This window comes from Eulemur rufifrons, chromosome 16 (genome assembly GCF_041146395.1).
Source record: "Eulemur rufifrons isolate Redbay chromosome 16, OSU_ERuf_1, whole genome shotgun sequence".
In the NCBI taxonomy this organism is placed as follows: Eukaryota; Metazoa; Chordata; class Mammalia; order Primates; family Lemuridae; genus Eulemur; species Eulemur rufifrons.
Window position 1 is genome coordinate 44,357,455 of NC_090998.1, and position 15,413 is coordinate 44,372,867.

General features: G+C 39.8%; 1 protein-coding gene across 12 annotated transcripts in view; it reads left to right on the forward strand.

Moving 5' to 3' along the window:
* Positions 1-15,413, forward strand: part of RBMS2 (RNA binding motif single stranded interacting protein 2) — a 73,960-nt gene that overhangs the window by 25,309 nt on the left and 33,238 nt on the right. The window contains exon 1 of one of the 12 annotated variants that reach the window (XM_069490899.1): positions 10,633-10,799. The exons of 10 other annotated variants lie outside the window; for them this stretch is intronic. Coding sequence is in view for 1 of the 2 variants with exons in the window: in XM_069490895.1 (XP_069346996.1) it covers positions 11,595-11,651 (57 nt within the window). In the remaining variant the exon portion in view is untranslated. Of the gene's footprint in view, positions 1-10,632; positions 10,800-11,578; positions 11,652-15,413 lie in introns of those variants that run through there. One more of the 12 variants, XM_069490895.1, reaches the window with a different exon arrangement.

The following is a 15,413-nucleotide window of genomic DNA, read 5'->3' on the forward strand; positions in this document are numbered from 1 at the left end:
ACTTTGAGAGACCAAGGTGGGAGGATTGTTCGAGTCCAGGAGTTTGAGACCAGTCTGGGCAATACAGCGAGATCCTGTCTCTACAAAAAATTTTACAAATTAGCCGGGCGTGGTGGCACACACCTGTAGTGTTAGCTACCTGAGAGACTGAGGCAGGAGGATTGCTTGAACCTGGGAGTTAGAGGTTGCAGTGAGCTGTGATCATACCACTGCACTCTGGCCTGGGCAACAGAGTGAGACCCTGTCTCTCACATACACACACACATTCTCTCTATATATATTACATATACATACTTTATACATTTATACACACACACACACACACACACACACAAACAGTCACATAGTTTAACAAGGCTTATAGCAAAATGAGGCTCCACCTCTTTCTGTTTCTTATTCCTATTGCCCAGAAGCAACCACTTTCAGTTTTTTTTTTAGATGTTTTTATGGTATTTACCTGCATATTTGTAACTAACATGGCTATATTACTATTTCTTGGTTTTTCAATTTTATTTATTTATTTATTTTTAGAAACAGGGTCTTGCTCAGTTACCCAGGCTGGAGTACAGTGGCATGATCATAGCTCACTGCAACCTGGAACACTTGAGCTCAAGTGATCCTCCTGCCTCAGCCTCCCAAGTAGCTGGGACCATAGGCATGCACTACCATGCAGCTAATATTTTTAAAAATTTTTTTGTAGAGATGGGGTCTCGCTATGTTGCTTAGGCTGGTCTTGAACTCCTGGCTTCAAGTTATCCTCCTGTCTCAGCCTCCCAAAGTGTTAGGATTACAGGCATGAACCTGGCCTCTCTTGTATACTTTAAATCATCTCTAGATTATTTGTAATATCGGACACAATGCCTACGCATCACTTCATTCAAATGGATTCATTGTAGTACTCGGTGTGCTGTAAATTTAAGTTTTGCTTTTTGGAACTTTGTGGAATTTTTTCCCCCAAGTATGTTTGATTGGTTGAATCCACGGATGAGGAACCCATGGATACAGAGGGCTGACTATTTCTTTGTGACCGTGGACAGTGTGATCCTGTGGAAATTCTTACATGTTCTTCTATATCCCTATCTAAGAAACTGGATAGAACTTTATCCTCCTTTTTTAGAGACCTTATCCCTTTGTTTATATAATTGGTTTTTGGTATTCAGTTCCTCTTTAGCAACCAATCCTCACCTCCACCCACCCCTTACCTCCAGCCTCCACCCCACTCCCAAACTTAGATTAAAATAATGAGTTTGATAAACTAGGTTAACACTCTCCCAAGGACTGGTTCTGTCTTTTCGAGATTCAAAGTATGTTAGGAATTAGAAGTGCATGGCTTAGGAGTTAGGCTATGTAGATTCAAGTGTTTTAATATTCTATCCTAGTTTTTAATAAATGGTTATCAGACTTTTTTTTTTTTGAGACAGAGTCTCACTTTGTTGCCTGGGCTAGAGTGAGTGCCGTGGCGTCGGTCTAGCTCACAGCAACCTCAAACTCCTGGACTTAAGCGATCCTACTGCCTCAGCCTCCCGAGTAGCTGGGACTACAGGCATGCGCCACCATGCCCGGCTAATTTTTTGTATATATATATATATATATATATATTTTAGTTGTCCATATAATTTCTTTCTATTTTTAGTAGAGACGGGGGTCTCACTCTTGCTCAGGCTAGTCTCGAACTCCTGACCTCGAGCGATCCACCCGCCTCGGCCTCCCAGAGTGCTAGGATTACAGGCGTGAGCCACCGCGCCCGGCCGGTTATCAGGCTTTTAAAAGACTTTTGTTGTTAAATAGATAATAGCCTGAGCAAGAGTGAGACCCCCATCTCTACCAAAAATTGAAAAATTAGGCATGGTGGTATGTGCCTATAATCCCAGCGACTAGGGAGATGGAGTCAGGAGGATGCTTGAGCCCAGTAGTTTGAGGTTGCAGTGAGCTATGATGACACCACTGCACTCTAGCCAAGGCAACAGAGTGAGACCCTGTCTCAAAAAACAAAACAAAACAAAATGATGATAGATACATGGACTTGTGACAAAATACAAAAGTTTTAAACAGGTATAAGAAATATACAAATAGGCTCGTCACAGTGGCTCATGTCTCCAATCCCAGCATTTGGGGAGGCTGAAGCGGGAGGATCACTTGAGCCCAGTTGTTCGAGACCAGCCTGGGTAACATAGCGAGACCTAATCTCTACAAAAGAAAAAAGAAAAATTAGCTGGCAGTAGTGGCACACTTCTGTAGTTCTAGCTACTTGGAAGGCTGAGGCAGGAGTTTGAGGGGTTTTTGGATTTTTGTTTTTGTTTTTTATCATAAAAATGAGGTTTATTGAGGAAGATCAAGATAAGCAATAGCAAATACATTCGCCACAGACAACAAATGCGCTCCCTGTCATAACAAAAGGCAGGAGTTTGAGCTTGTTGTGAGCTATGATCATACCACTGCACTCTAGCCTGGGGGATAGAATGAGACCCCATCTCAAAAAAAAAAAAAAAAAAAGAGAGAAGAAAAAGTTACAAATAAAGAGAAAGACCTGACCAGGCATGGTGGCTCATGCTTGCAATCCTAGCACTTTGTGAGGCTAAGATGAGAGGATTGGTTGAGGCCAGGAGGTCAAGACCAGCCTGAGCAAGAGTGAGACCCTGTCTCTACCAAAAAGAAAAAAAAAAAAAAAAAAAGAAAAAATTAGCAGGTGTGGTAGCACCCGCCTGTAGTCCCAGCTATTGGGAAGGCTGAGGCAGGAGGATTGCTCAAGCCCAGGAGTTTGAGGTTGCTGTGAGTTATTATGACTCTGCACTCTTGCCGGGGCAACATAGTGAGATCCTGTCACAAAAAAAAGGAAAAGTCCTCCTTTTCACCTCTGCCCACCATTTATTTAGCTCCCCTTTCTCATGGCCATCATTGTTAACTGTTTCTTGTGTGTCTTTCTACAGATATTTCTGTGCATATTATATTAGACTATTTATATATGCAAAGTTCTCTGTGATCTGTAAAAAGCAGGCTAGAACAAGGATAAACTTTATATACCTGATGTATTGCTAGGTGGTTGTATATATACATCTTATTTTGATCTGGAAGTAGACTGAACACACATACCTTTCATATCCTTGGGTTTAGGCCACTTCCTTCAGTTGCATAGCATTGTCAGCGTTTATTGTTTGTGAATTAAAATATTTCTATAATGACCAAAGGAGCAAAGTCTTTTCATGACTTTGAGACCCTGGACTTTGATAAAACCAGATCCTTAATCTACCAATCTGGATATTCTTAGAATGGGTAGTGTGAGAGTAAGGAAGGAGGGGTGCTGGTGTTTCCCAACTTTCTGTGGTTTGTAATCACTGTATTTCTGACAAAATGAAGTAATGTCACATGATGAAAACAGAGTAAGTGACAACGTAGAGTAAAATAAACTAGAGGCAGGCATTGTCTTTTTATCTATCTTTTTTCTGTCTGAAGCAACTGGATTGTGGAAGAGAAGGAAATACACTTCTCCCAGTTAGTGCCTCTGGAAGCCAGGAAGCTGTAAGGATGGTGCTATTCTGTTTCACTTTGTATCTCCTTCCCAGGCCATATATCCTGACCACGTGATCCACAAACCAGGCTGAATAGTGGAGGGGTTTAGTAATGCAATACTAAGTACTCCGTAGGGGTTTAGTTGTGTCCCACCCATGTTCTCCCCAAGCAGCTGGCTCTTGTGTTCAGACTTAAACTGCATAATCTTCAAAAATCAAAGATCCTTTTTCTCTTCTGGGACGTTAATAAACTTTTTGGTCAAAGTATGTGTTTCCTGGACATATGAGTGAGTTATTGCCACATTGGCATGTAATAGTTGATTATTCCTTGCACTTTGTTGAAGACATGCTTGTGCTATCTAAAAACACTGTGCCTGAAAGGGCTGTGCCCACCGCACTGTTGCCTCTATACTTCAGTTGAGGGTTCTTGCTGTAGTTCATCTATGTCAGCATCAGTCTTATGTAAGAGATTTTTCTTTAACTTCTCATTTGATTCATGGTTCAGATGCCTTTCTTCTAAATGTTCTACCCTGAGTAGACATTACCTACTTCCAGGGAACTTAGAAGTGTTGCATAGTGAGAAGGTTCTTTATCCAATCTTGAAGAAAGCAGACTTTCATGGAGAGCTTCTGGCACAAATCCTATTCTGCCTGAGTCAATATAGTAGAATTGTTGGTTCATCATTCAAGGTCCCTAAAGGAAACACATGGCACACCCAAACTGAGTAATTTGAGAAAGGTTTAATAAAGGGGCTGCGGTTTTTTTTAACTTTATTTTGTTGTTTTATTTTTAGTAGAGATGGGGTCCCACTCTTGTCCAGACTGATCTCAAACTCCTGAGCTCAAGTGATCCTCCCGACTCACCCTCCCAGAGTGCTAGAATTATAGGCATGAGCCACCGTGCCCAGCCAAAGGGGCTGTTTACAAAGGGATTCAGGGAAAGCAGTGTGAGAGAGCAGAATACTCTAAGGTCAGTAACAGCAGAGCCTACATTACCTCTAGATCCAAAGAGTCAAGAGATTGAGAGAGATTACCAGAATTTGAGAGGAGCCATATGGAGAGAGCTATGGCCTTCAGTAGAGGTATGTAGCCAAATCATGGTGTTCTGGCATAGAAAGTAGCTGGGAAAATAAATACTCTGATCTCATTTTCCTCCTACCCTTTAATCTACTTCTGATATACATCTGGTTGGCCAAACCCATCTGGAAGACAGAGGGAAGAAAGCCTGCTCGTGCACTTCATATGGTCAGCTTCCTGGGGCATAAAGTAAGGTGGACAAGAGTGGTGAGTGGATCTGTAAGGGCAAAGAAATTCCTGGGCAACATGTGGTGGAATGCTTAACCAAGGGGTCTGTAGTCATTTTGTCTCAGGGTTTTAAAATGTCAATGTTGTGGGCTAGGCATAGTGGCTTATGCCAGTGTTATGCTTGAGATCCAGTTTGAATACCACCTGGTATGAACATGAGTAGCTCCCTGGAGGCCTCGTGGTTGTTGTGCCTTACTGTTACCACCTTGGTATTCAAAGGATGAGGGAAACATATTGGCTATTATTAGTGGTAAGAGCCATGAAAGAGAAAGGGGGAGGAGATTAGGAGCTGGAGATGGAATCAGGTTTATTTGATCTAAGAAGTAATAGTAGAAAGTCCTGAGAGTCAGCTTTAAAATCACCTATGCTGGGCAGTTACTTGGTATGTGTTCTCAGCCTCAGGCTCTGCATGTTCCAGAGATTCCTTTCTTGCTTTGTGGTGGTGTTTTCAGGAAGGGGAATTGTAGGAAATATCCCTTTCTTTCTCTGATATAACTTGAGCTTCAATAAGATATATGTATCTTGTAATTTTTATACCTGAAGATGAAGTAGAGTGATGCCAACCTAGGCCAACTTCTGTGCTAGTTCATGGTAACCTGTGGTAGCCTAACATCTCACGATAGTTTCAATGGTTGGAATGTCCTCTCTACCCATCCTCATCAAATTTTTTATAACAGCTTTATTTATATAATTCACGCATCATATAATTCATCCATTATTATAAAAGTATACAATTCAATAGCTTTTAGTATATTCAGAGTTTTGCATCTACTACCATAATCAATTCTAGAACATTTCATTATCCTCAAAAAGAAATCCTCTCATTACTCCTCTCCCTCAGCCCTAGGTAATCACTAATTAGGTAATCACCAGTCTACTTTCTGTCTCTACAAATCTGCCTGTTCTAATTTCATATAAATGGAAGCATTCAATATGTGGTCCTTTGTTATTGACTTCTTTCTCTTAGCATGATGTTTTCAGGGTTCACCCATGTTGTGGCGTATATCAGCACTTCCCTCCTTTTTATGGCTGAATAATATTCCATTGTATGGGTTTACTACATTTTATTTATCCAGTCATCAGTCAATGAATATTTGTGTTGTTTTCACTTTTGGCTATTATGAATAATGCTACTGTGAAATTTGTGTACAGGCTTTGTGTGGGCACATGTTTTCAATTCTCTTGCGTGTATACCTAGGAGTGGAATTTCTGGGTCATATGGTAACTCTATGTTTAACCATTTGAGGAACTGCCAACCTGTTTTCCAAAGCAGCTGCCTCATTTTACAATCCCACCAGCAGTATACAAGGTTTCTAGTTTCTTCACATCCTCACCAACACTTGTTATAATCTGTCTTTTTTTTTTTTTATTATAACCATCCTAGTGGATATAAGGTGGTATCTAGTTGTGATCTTGGATTTGCATGTCCCTGATGGCTCTCCATTAAAAGTTTACTGTCCTACTCATCCTTTCAAGTTACAACCCAAATGTCGTCTTCAAGAAACTTTACCCTTAGGAATTAATTGTTTCTTTTTTCATGCTCTTATACTATTTTGTTTAGATCCCCATTAGCACACATATTGTGCTACTTTTCAAAATTGTAAGCTCTAATTTCTGAACTCCTTAATGACTCCTTGTGGGTATCCATTTCAATGTATTATGAAATGTTTCACTCATACACTTATTCATCTATAAGTCCCACAGCATCAAGCAGTGCTTTCACATAGTTGGTATTGAAATATTTATTGAATGACTAAAATAGTGCAAAGGGTCTCATGAGTAGTTATTAGAGGGTATGTTACTTCTCGGAGAAAGTGGACTTTCTCTTTTTTGGAGATATTATGACTTGGGGTCCCAGGAAATAACATATTTTAGGCAAAAAGTTATGTCTTAGAGACCAGTGGCTCCAGTAATATGTCTTATAGATCATCCATATCCAGGTTATAATAAGAATTTTAATGTTAGGCCACTGGATTGTGTATCTGTGAGACTTTTTAAGGGATTTAGTAAAGTGATACACAGTTAAAAAATTCTGTGAGTTTATTTCACTCATTTGAACAAGTATCCATGCCTACTATGTGTCAGGAACTTAGGTAGGCACCAAATGTGGGATGAGGTTTTTTCCTGCTCTGATGGTTAATAGCGAAGTTAAGGGGCCGGGGTGAGGGTGACTTTGATGGCAAATGAATGGATACAGGATTCTTGAATGTTATTAACTAGACAAAATGAATACTTGATCAGAGAACCTAATAAAAAATACAGCTTCTTTAAAGGCAGTGTTTTACTTACACTGGATTCTAATTAATAAGCTCATCCGACTGGATCGTTCTTTTAAAGAGCTGATGAAAACCTAGTGATTGGGAAGTAGCCATTTTACCACCCCTATAATTATGATCTCTTTCTTGAAAGAGGGGAAAGGGAAGGACACTTTCTTGTTTCCTAGTTTCCTGTAACTCAGCAAGATAGGAAACATGAAGTTCCTGCTACAGGAACAGGGGAGTTATATATATTTTTATATCCACATATTACCAACTTTCCCCCCAAATGAATATTCTGGGAGAGGGAAGGATAGGACCATATTGTCCCTCTCTTGGCTCCTACTAGTCTGAAATGGTTCTCTGGGGCCATCAGTCCTATGTTATGGCTTAAGCTAGGACATGAAGAGAAAGATGTGTTCCTTAATCCTGCTGCACTGTGATAGGTTTCATACATTACAGACTCTAAATCATAAAACTCAATTTGGTATTTATCGTGATGTCCTAAAAAATGTCATTTTCATGTGAGGATCTCATTCAGGTTTATTAGAAGAACTGAATTATCTGAATTGTCAGTACTCTGTTTCTCTTAAGAAAGGGATAGACTTCTGCTGTAACATCCATCAGTTTGCTTTATTCCTTTGAATAGCATGGGGTTCTATTTGGCTCCTAGAAGAAAAGGAAGGCTTGCAGCTTTTTACTGATAACCCTGGCTTATACTCATGTAGGTGGAATGCCTGAAGTTATTTGAATTAGTGGCCATTTAGAAGAGGACTCAGAGTCGTGTCATTCTCCCTTATGATTCCAAGATTTGAGCAAGGCCATCACATTTGGCCTGGATTCTTAGATTTCTGAGATAATATTAGATTTGCCCTTAGAAATAAGGGATGATAGCATACTATCATGTAGCAAAGGAATATATAAAGTTATCCAGTAGAAGAATGTAGATATGAGTGTTCTTATGGAGATTTCATTTTGGAAGTGAGTGGGAAACATTAATTGGTTTATAAACATGGTCACATATACTTGAGAAGGCCAATGCTAGCTGCATTATTGAGGGTAATTTGGCAGTGTAGGAGACCTGAGGCAGTGAGACTTGCTTAGGAGATATTAGACATGAGGGAGTTCAGGAAAAGGTACCCAAGTTACTTTCAGACTTGCACAATTTGAGGTTATCTGCTTGGTAGATATGTATGTTGAATGCTTTTAGAGTAAACATTGGCTAATTCATTCGAGTACCTTAAAAAAAAGGTGAGGGAGGCCTAGCTGGGCACATTGACACTCAACCTGTAGTCCCACCTACTCGGGAGGCTGAGGCAGGAGGATTGCTGGAGACCAGGAGTTCAAGGCTGTAGTACCTTATGATGGCACCTGTGAATAGCCACTGCACCACAGCCTGGGCAACATAACAAGACATTGTCTCTTAAAAAGAAAAAAAAAAAAAAAGGCTATGCAAGGAAGGCATAAAAAGTAGTATAATGAAGAGCCTTGAAGTTTGATTTATTAACTAGAAGCTAATATATCTCCTCAGGAATGTAAGCATGTAACAGAGGTATTAATGTTTCTAGAAATTTCCAGTGTTTTGCTAATTTTTTTTGGAAATGAAGGAATTTCAGCTGTGATCTCTGAAGGTGGGAGGTAGTCTCAAGAATAGGGCTTTTTTGTCTTTGGATCTGCCAGTGAAACTTTTTTTTTTTTTTATTTCATCTTATTGTTATGGGGGATACAGAATTGCAGGTTACATATGTTGCCCATGTACCGCCTTTCCCCCCAAGTCAGAGCTCCAGGCGTGTCCGTTCCCCAGGTAGTGCGCGTTGCACCCATCATGTAGGTATATGTCCCTCTCCCCCCAGCCCCCCTTCCCGAGTCAGCACCTTCAAGTGTTACCATTCCCCAAACGGTGTGCAATGCACTCATTGTGTAGGCATAACCCCATCCCCTCCCCCACCCCCCACCTCTGTCTGATATCCGATTGGTGTCGTTCCTAGATGTGTATTTAGGTGATGTTCAGGGAAATGGATCTGCCAGTGAAACTTAAATACCAAAATGGTTGGTTACCCAATTGGTTACGAAACCAGGATAGGAAACTTTGATCATTCAAATTCAAAGCAGTATGCTAGGGAACAGCAGACTTAAGAGTTGGCTGGATGACTGGAATCTAGCATATAAAGGCATGTGAGGATACTAGTGTGAGAACTTTGCCATTTCCCAGAAGAGTGAGCAGCCACATGTAAAAGCAAGAGGGAAGTAGAGAGAGGTGGGATAAATGAGATAATAGATGTAAAATACCTAGCATGGTGTTTGGCATACAACAAGTGCCAAATATAGTTATTCTTATTTATTTATTTATTTATTTTTTGAGACAGGGTCTCAGTCTGTCACCTGGGCTAGAGTACAGTGGCATTATCATAGCTCACGGCAACCTCAAACTCCTGAGCTTAACCAATCTTCCTGCCTCAACCTCCCGGGTAGCTGGGACTATAGATGTATGGCTAATTATTTTATTTTCTATAGAGATGAGGTCTCTGTGTGTTGCTCAGGTAGATCTTAAACTCCTGGGCTCAAGTGGTCCTCTGGCCTCAGCCTCCCAGAGTGCTAGGATTATAGGCATGAGCCACCATGCCAGTCATATTTTTTTAAAATTAGGAGTCTTTTTGTAAAGTGGAGTCCTTTTTTTTTTTTTTTTTTTAATAAGAGTGCTCTCTTTTTTGGGGGGTGAGGAGTCCAGACTGAGATTAAAGAAGTTCTTTTAAATTAAAATGAAGGACAAAATTCTCCTTTTGCAATTGTAGATAATTTGCCCATATTAAGCTGTCATATGTCTGCAGAGGCTTGATGTTTCCCCTAGCGGCTCTCAAGGATCCAGCAGAACTTTGAAGAGATGCTTTTGTGGAAGGGACATTAAAAGATTTGGGTCTGGCCAGGTGTAGTGCTTCATGTCTATGCTAGCACTCTGGGAGGCCAAGGCGGGGGGATTGCTTGAGCTCAGGAGACCAGCCTGAGTAAGATTGAGACCCCGTCTCTGCTAAAAAAAAAATGAAAAATTAGCCGGGTGTTGTGGCACATGCCTGTAGTCCCAGCTACCTGGGAGGCTAAGGCAGGAGGATTGCTTGAGCCCAGGATTGGAGGTTGTAGTGCACTATAAGGATGCCACTGCACTCTAGCCTAGGCAATAGAGTGAGACCTTGTCTCTAAAACAATAACAACAAAAAACTGGGGACTTTGAGGCAGGCAGAAAAGTACCCAGATACCTACTCTGCAAGCTGGTCCTGAATGTCTTGAGGACTGTGTCTCTCTGACTCCCTCAGAAAGTTACTTTTGTCTAGTTTACATAATAGTTCCTTCTGTTTTGTTGTTTAATTGTCCAGGACGGAGACCTTCAAGATGTATTATTAAAGACACTTTAGCCCCCTAAAGATTGATGGTGTGGTATTTAAAGGATGGACACAGAATTATGCTATAAGATACACCGTAAAAATCTCTGTGGATCGTAGGATCTAAGCTATTTAATGCAAAAGCACATCACTGTAGTCCCCTCTTACATTAAGCATTACTTTTCTCTTTTAGCTTTTAGGTAGCTGCTGAGAACTAATACCTACAGATTAGAAGATCAAGCTTAAAGTCAACTTTGGTGTCACTGCTACATATCCTGGCCATTCTGAACTATATTTAGGGCTAAAAAGGAGGAACAACTCTCTTGGTAGTTCACATTGTCAGTGACTGAACAGAGCTGAGTAGGCAATGGTTATTTATTCATCAATAAATATTTAGGCCAGGCACGGTGGCTCACGCCTGTAATCCTAGCACTGTGAGAGGCCGAGGTGAGAGGATTGTTCGAGCTCAGGAGTTTGGGACCAGCCTGAGCAAGAGCGAGACCCCGTCTCTACTAAAAATAGAAAGAAATTAGCTGGACAACTAAAAAAAATATATATAGAAAAAATTAGCTGGGCATGGTGGCACATGCCTGTAGTCCCAGCTACTCGGGAGGCTGAGGCAGGAGGATCGCTTGAGTCCAGGAGTTTGAGGTTGCTGTGAGCTAGGCTGACGCCATGGCACTCTAGCCCGGGCAACAGAGTGAGACTCTGCCTCAAATAAATAAATAAATAAATATTTAATGCCTGGTATGTGCTAGTCATTATGAATACAGGTTTCAAGAATACAGTTTTTTGGCCGGGCGTGGTGGCTCACGCCTGTAATCCTAGCACTCTGGGAGGCCGAGGCGGGTGGATTGCTCAAGGTCAGGCGTTCGAGACCAGCCTGAGCGAGACCCCGTCTCTACTAAAAATGGAAAGACATTATATGGACAACTAAAAATCTATATAGAAAAAATTAGCCGGGCATAGTGGCGCATGCCTGTAGTCCCAGCTACTTGGGAGGCTGAGGCAGTAGGATCGCTTAAGCCGAGGAGTCTGAGGTTGCTGTGAGCTAAGCTGACGCCACGGCACTCACTCTAGCCTGGGCAACAAAGTGAGACTCTGTCTCAACAAAAAAAAAAAAAAAAAAAAAAAAGAATACAGTTTTTTGTCTTCATGGAGTCTACAGTCAGCAAAAATACTCTGGAACTGGTCCCTTCTGATGAGAAGGAGGTAAATTCTTTAGACTTCTTGCTCTATACTCAGCATAGCCTACCCAAAGGCCTTCATCAATTTGGATATAAATGTATTTTATGATATTCTCTTGTTAAACAATTAGAACTTCCTTAGCTAAGTAGACATAAAGAGGGAATCCAGACCAGGCGCAGTGGCTCACGCCTCTAATCCTAGCACTCTGGGAGGCCGAGGCGGGTGGATTGTTTGAGCTCAGGAGTTCGAGACCAGCCTGAGCAAGAGTGAGACCCCATCTCTACTGAAAAATAGAAAGAAATTAGCTGGACAACTAAAAATATATAGGAAAAATTAGCCAGGCATGGTGGCGCATGCCTGTAGTCCCAGCTACTCGGGAGGCTGAAGCAGTAAGATTGCTTGAGCCCAGGAGTTTGAGGTTGCTGTGAGCTAGGCCGACGCCATCGCACTCTAGCCCGGGCAACAGAGTGAGACTCTGTCTCAAAAAAAAAAAAAAAAAAAAAAAAAAGGGAATCCATTATAAGCTATAGGAGAAACCATAGCTTCTTTTTATTCTTCCCTCCTCCAGTAAGAATATCTTGGTTCTCTGTGTGCTCATACATACTACCCCTTTCTTTCTTACATATGTAGATAAACAGATTATTACTTTACGGGATCTTTGTCTCCAAATAGTTTTTTTGGGGAAGCTGGACAAGCTTTTACTTAGGGGCTTTCTCAACTTTTTTTTCCCCTTGGCTTTTGTTGCCCTTCAAAATGAATATTTTTTACCATTTTCCTTTGGTGTCAAAGCTATGCAGCAATTTCAGAAGGTGCTTGAAAATAGCAAGAGATAAATTTTTTTTTCTTCTGAGCTATATCTTCTTTTCTAGGAATTTTTCTGGCCTTGCAGCAAGTTTATTATTGACTAAGTCATATTTTTAGATTGTAGCTAGGACCTTAGTATTAAAACCAAGATGATAACCATGGTAGCAAACCAACAGATTTCTTTTCAATATATTTCTTTCTCTTATAACCCTTATATTTTTATTTGGACAGACCTGGCATCATCGATACTTTCTTTTAGAAATATTCTCTCACATTGGGAAAGGGGATAAACTCTAACTGAAGCAGGTGGTCTCCTCATCTGCCAGTGCTGGGCACATGGTATGGTGCTACTAGAGTTGCTTTTATTATCATTGTTGCTGTTGGCATCATTGTTATCATCATCATCACCCCCAGACCTAGAATCTCATGTTGAGCAGCTTGTTTTTCTCAGCTAAGGATCAATAATAGCAACTCCTTAAAGATGAGGAAGGGCCTATCTTATTGAATGATCTCCAGCAGTGATCTCCTTATTCAGAACTCAGGAACCGTGATTAGAATATAGTCACGATCTTCTTGACTGTACTTTAAACCAGATGGTGGGTACACTGAAATGATAGTAGTGATAGTGAAGGGTCATAGACCCACCAGCATTTGATTATTGTTATAGAACTAATAATTCAATAGAAATTTCAAAGTAATTCTTAAAGTAAGTATTTCTATTTCTAGCACTGGCAGTATGACGTTAAGGTTTATTTGCCTCATTTTGTACTGTCATCTGAAAGTTGTTTGAAAACATGCACATGCCTCTGCATTGCTCTGTCCTTGTTGACTATATCATGTGACTGTCACCATCATCACAAAAGAATAATATATATTCTTCTGGTATGTGGAGTGTTCTATATGGGAAATCCTAGTGAAAGTGCTAGCAAAGAGAGGGAGACAGGGACAGGAAATATACAGGGTGTAACAAGAGCTATAGCCAGACGTGGTGCCATGCACCTGTAGTCTCAGGTACTCAGGAAGCTGAGGTGGGAGGAGCATCACTTGAGCCCAGGAGTTTGAGACCAGCCTGGGCGATATAGCAAGATACTCTCTCTTAAAAAAAAAAAAAAAGAAAAAGAAAAAAACAGAGCTACAAAAGGATCATGAGTCTTCAGGTATCTAAGAATGTGGTATTAAATTTTTTTTCTTCTCTGCTAAAATATAGAGCTCAGGAGCAAACTGTGTATATATAAGTGGTTGCACATTTGTGAATATATACAGTGATGAAAATAGAGAACTACCTGCTTTCACATATTTTAGTCTGACTAAAGATTTTTATTTTTAAGTATGCTAAGGTTCAGAGGTATGAAATATAAGAAGCACATTTCACATTAATTAAGATTCTTTGGGGGAAAATATTCCCCTCTTTGATATTCATGTTTCCCTTTTTCTTCTTCTGTTACTATCTCAACTGATCCTCCCATCTCAGCCTCTCGAGTAGCTGGGACTATAGGTGAGCACCACTGCACCCGGCATAATTTCTTTCTTTATATTCTTGTTCTATAAGTTTTTTTCTATTTTTAAATTTCTTTACCTTAAAAAATTTGTTTAAAAACTTAGACACAAACCCGCACATTAGCCTAGGTCTGCACAGGGTCAGGATCATCAATATCACTGTCTTCCACCTCCATATCTTGTCCCACTGAAAGGTCTTCAGAGGCAGCAGTAACATGCATGGAGCTGTCATCTCCTATGATAACAATACCTTCCTCTGGAATACCTTCTGAAGGACCTGCCTGAGGCTGTTTTACAGTTAACTTTTTTTTATAATAAGTTAGAAGGAGTACAATCTAAAATAATGATAAAAAAACATAGTATAGTAAATACATAAACTAGCAATATTGTTTATCGTGATCAATTATTATGCACAATACACAATTGTATTGCTATATTTTCATATGACTGGCAGCTCAGTAGGTTCATTTACACCAGCATTACCACAAAGAATGTTTGTGTGTTTTGCTGTGATGTTAAGATGGCTGTAATGATGTCACTAAGTGATAGGAATTTTTTAGCTCCATTATAATCTTATGGGACCACCATCACACGTGTAGTCCTTTGTTAACTGAAACATTGTTATGCAGTACGTGACTGTAATCCCAGATAGGTTTATATTATAAAGTGCTTTAAGCCAAGAGAGAACTAGAATATGAGTGTGATATAGTAAAATGTATTATATAATAATTATACACATTTAGATAGAGTATTATGAATTAAACATAAATGTAAACACTAACAGCGTGATTAGAGCATGAAGATATAAAATATGCCATGAAGGAATGGATCAGTGTTTCAGCCAGCCTATTTTGTCTTTAACAGAACTACCTAGAAAATGTAACAGGATCTAGTTGGTTGCCTGTCCTGGTATCACTTGTGAAAGATTAGAGAAGTTTCGTCCTAAATCCTGGATTTCCTTGACCGTAATATATCTAGTACCTATATTCATTCATTTAAACGTTTAAAAACTTAAAAATAACTTTTGGCTAGATACTTATTGTAGTAATAATTTTCATTTTTACTACCTAATGTGATAATATTTCCTTTTATTGTCCAAGTTTATAAGCTCCTATAGACATTTTATAATTCTCATATTCTATAGTTTTGTGAATAATATATGTTCAGCTTATTTATACCCTTTGTGATTTGATAAATTTTTATTATTTCCTCTTCATCGTTTTGAAGTAGAACCTAGATTTTATTAGTCTTGTCTCGTTACACAGTTTACTTCAGAGGCAGACATTAATTGTGTTCTGCAACATCTGTATGATAAAAACATTCCACTATAATATGAAGTACCTTATTTACAGAGCCTTTAACAGGCTTATTTGTCCTCTCATTATTCCTGAAAGTTAGGTGGGACAGTTATATGTTTTCTCATTCTATGGCAAAGGAAAAAGAATTTCTGGGGTTTTTTTGTTTCTGTTTTTTGGGTTTTTTTAG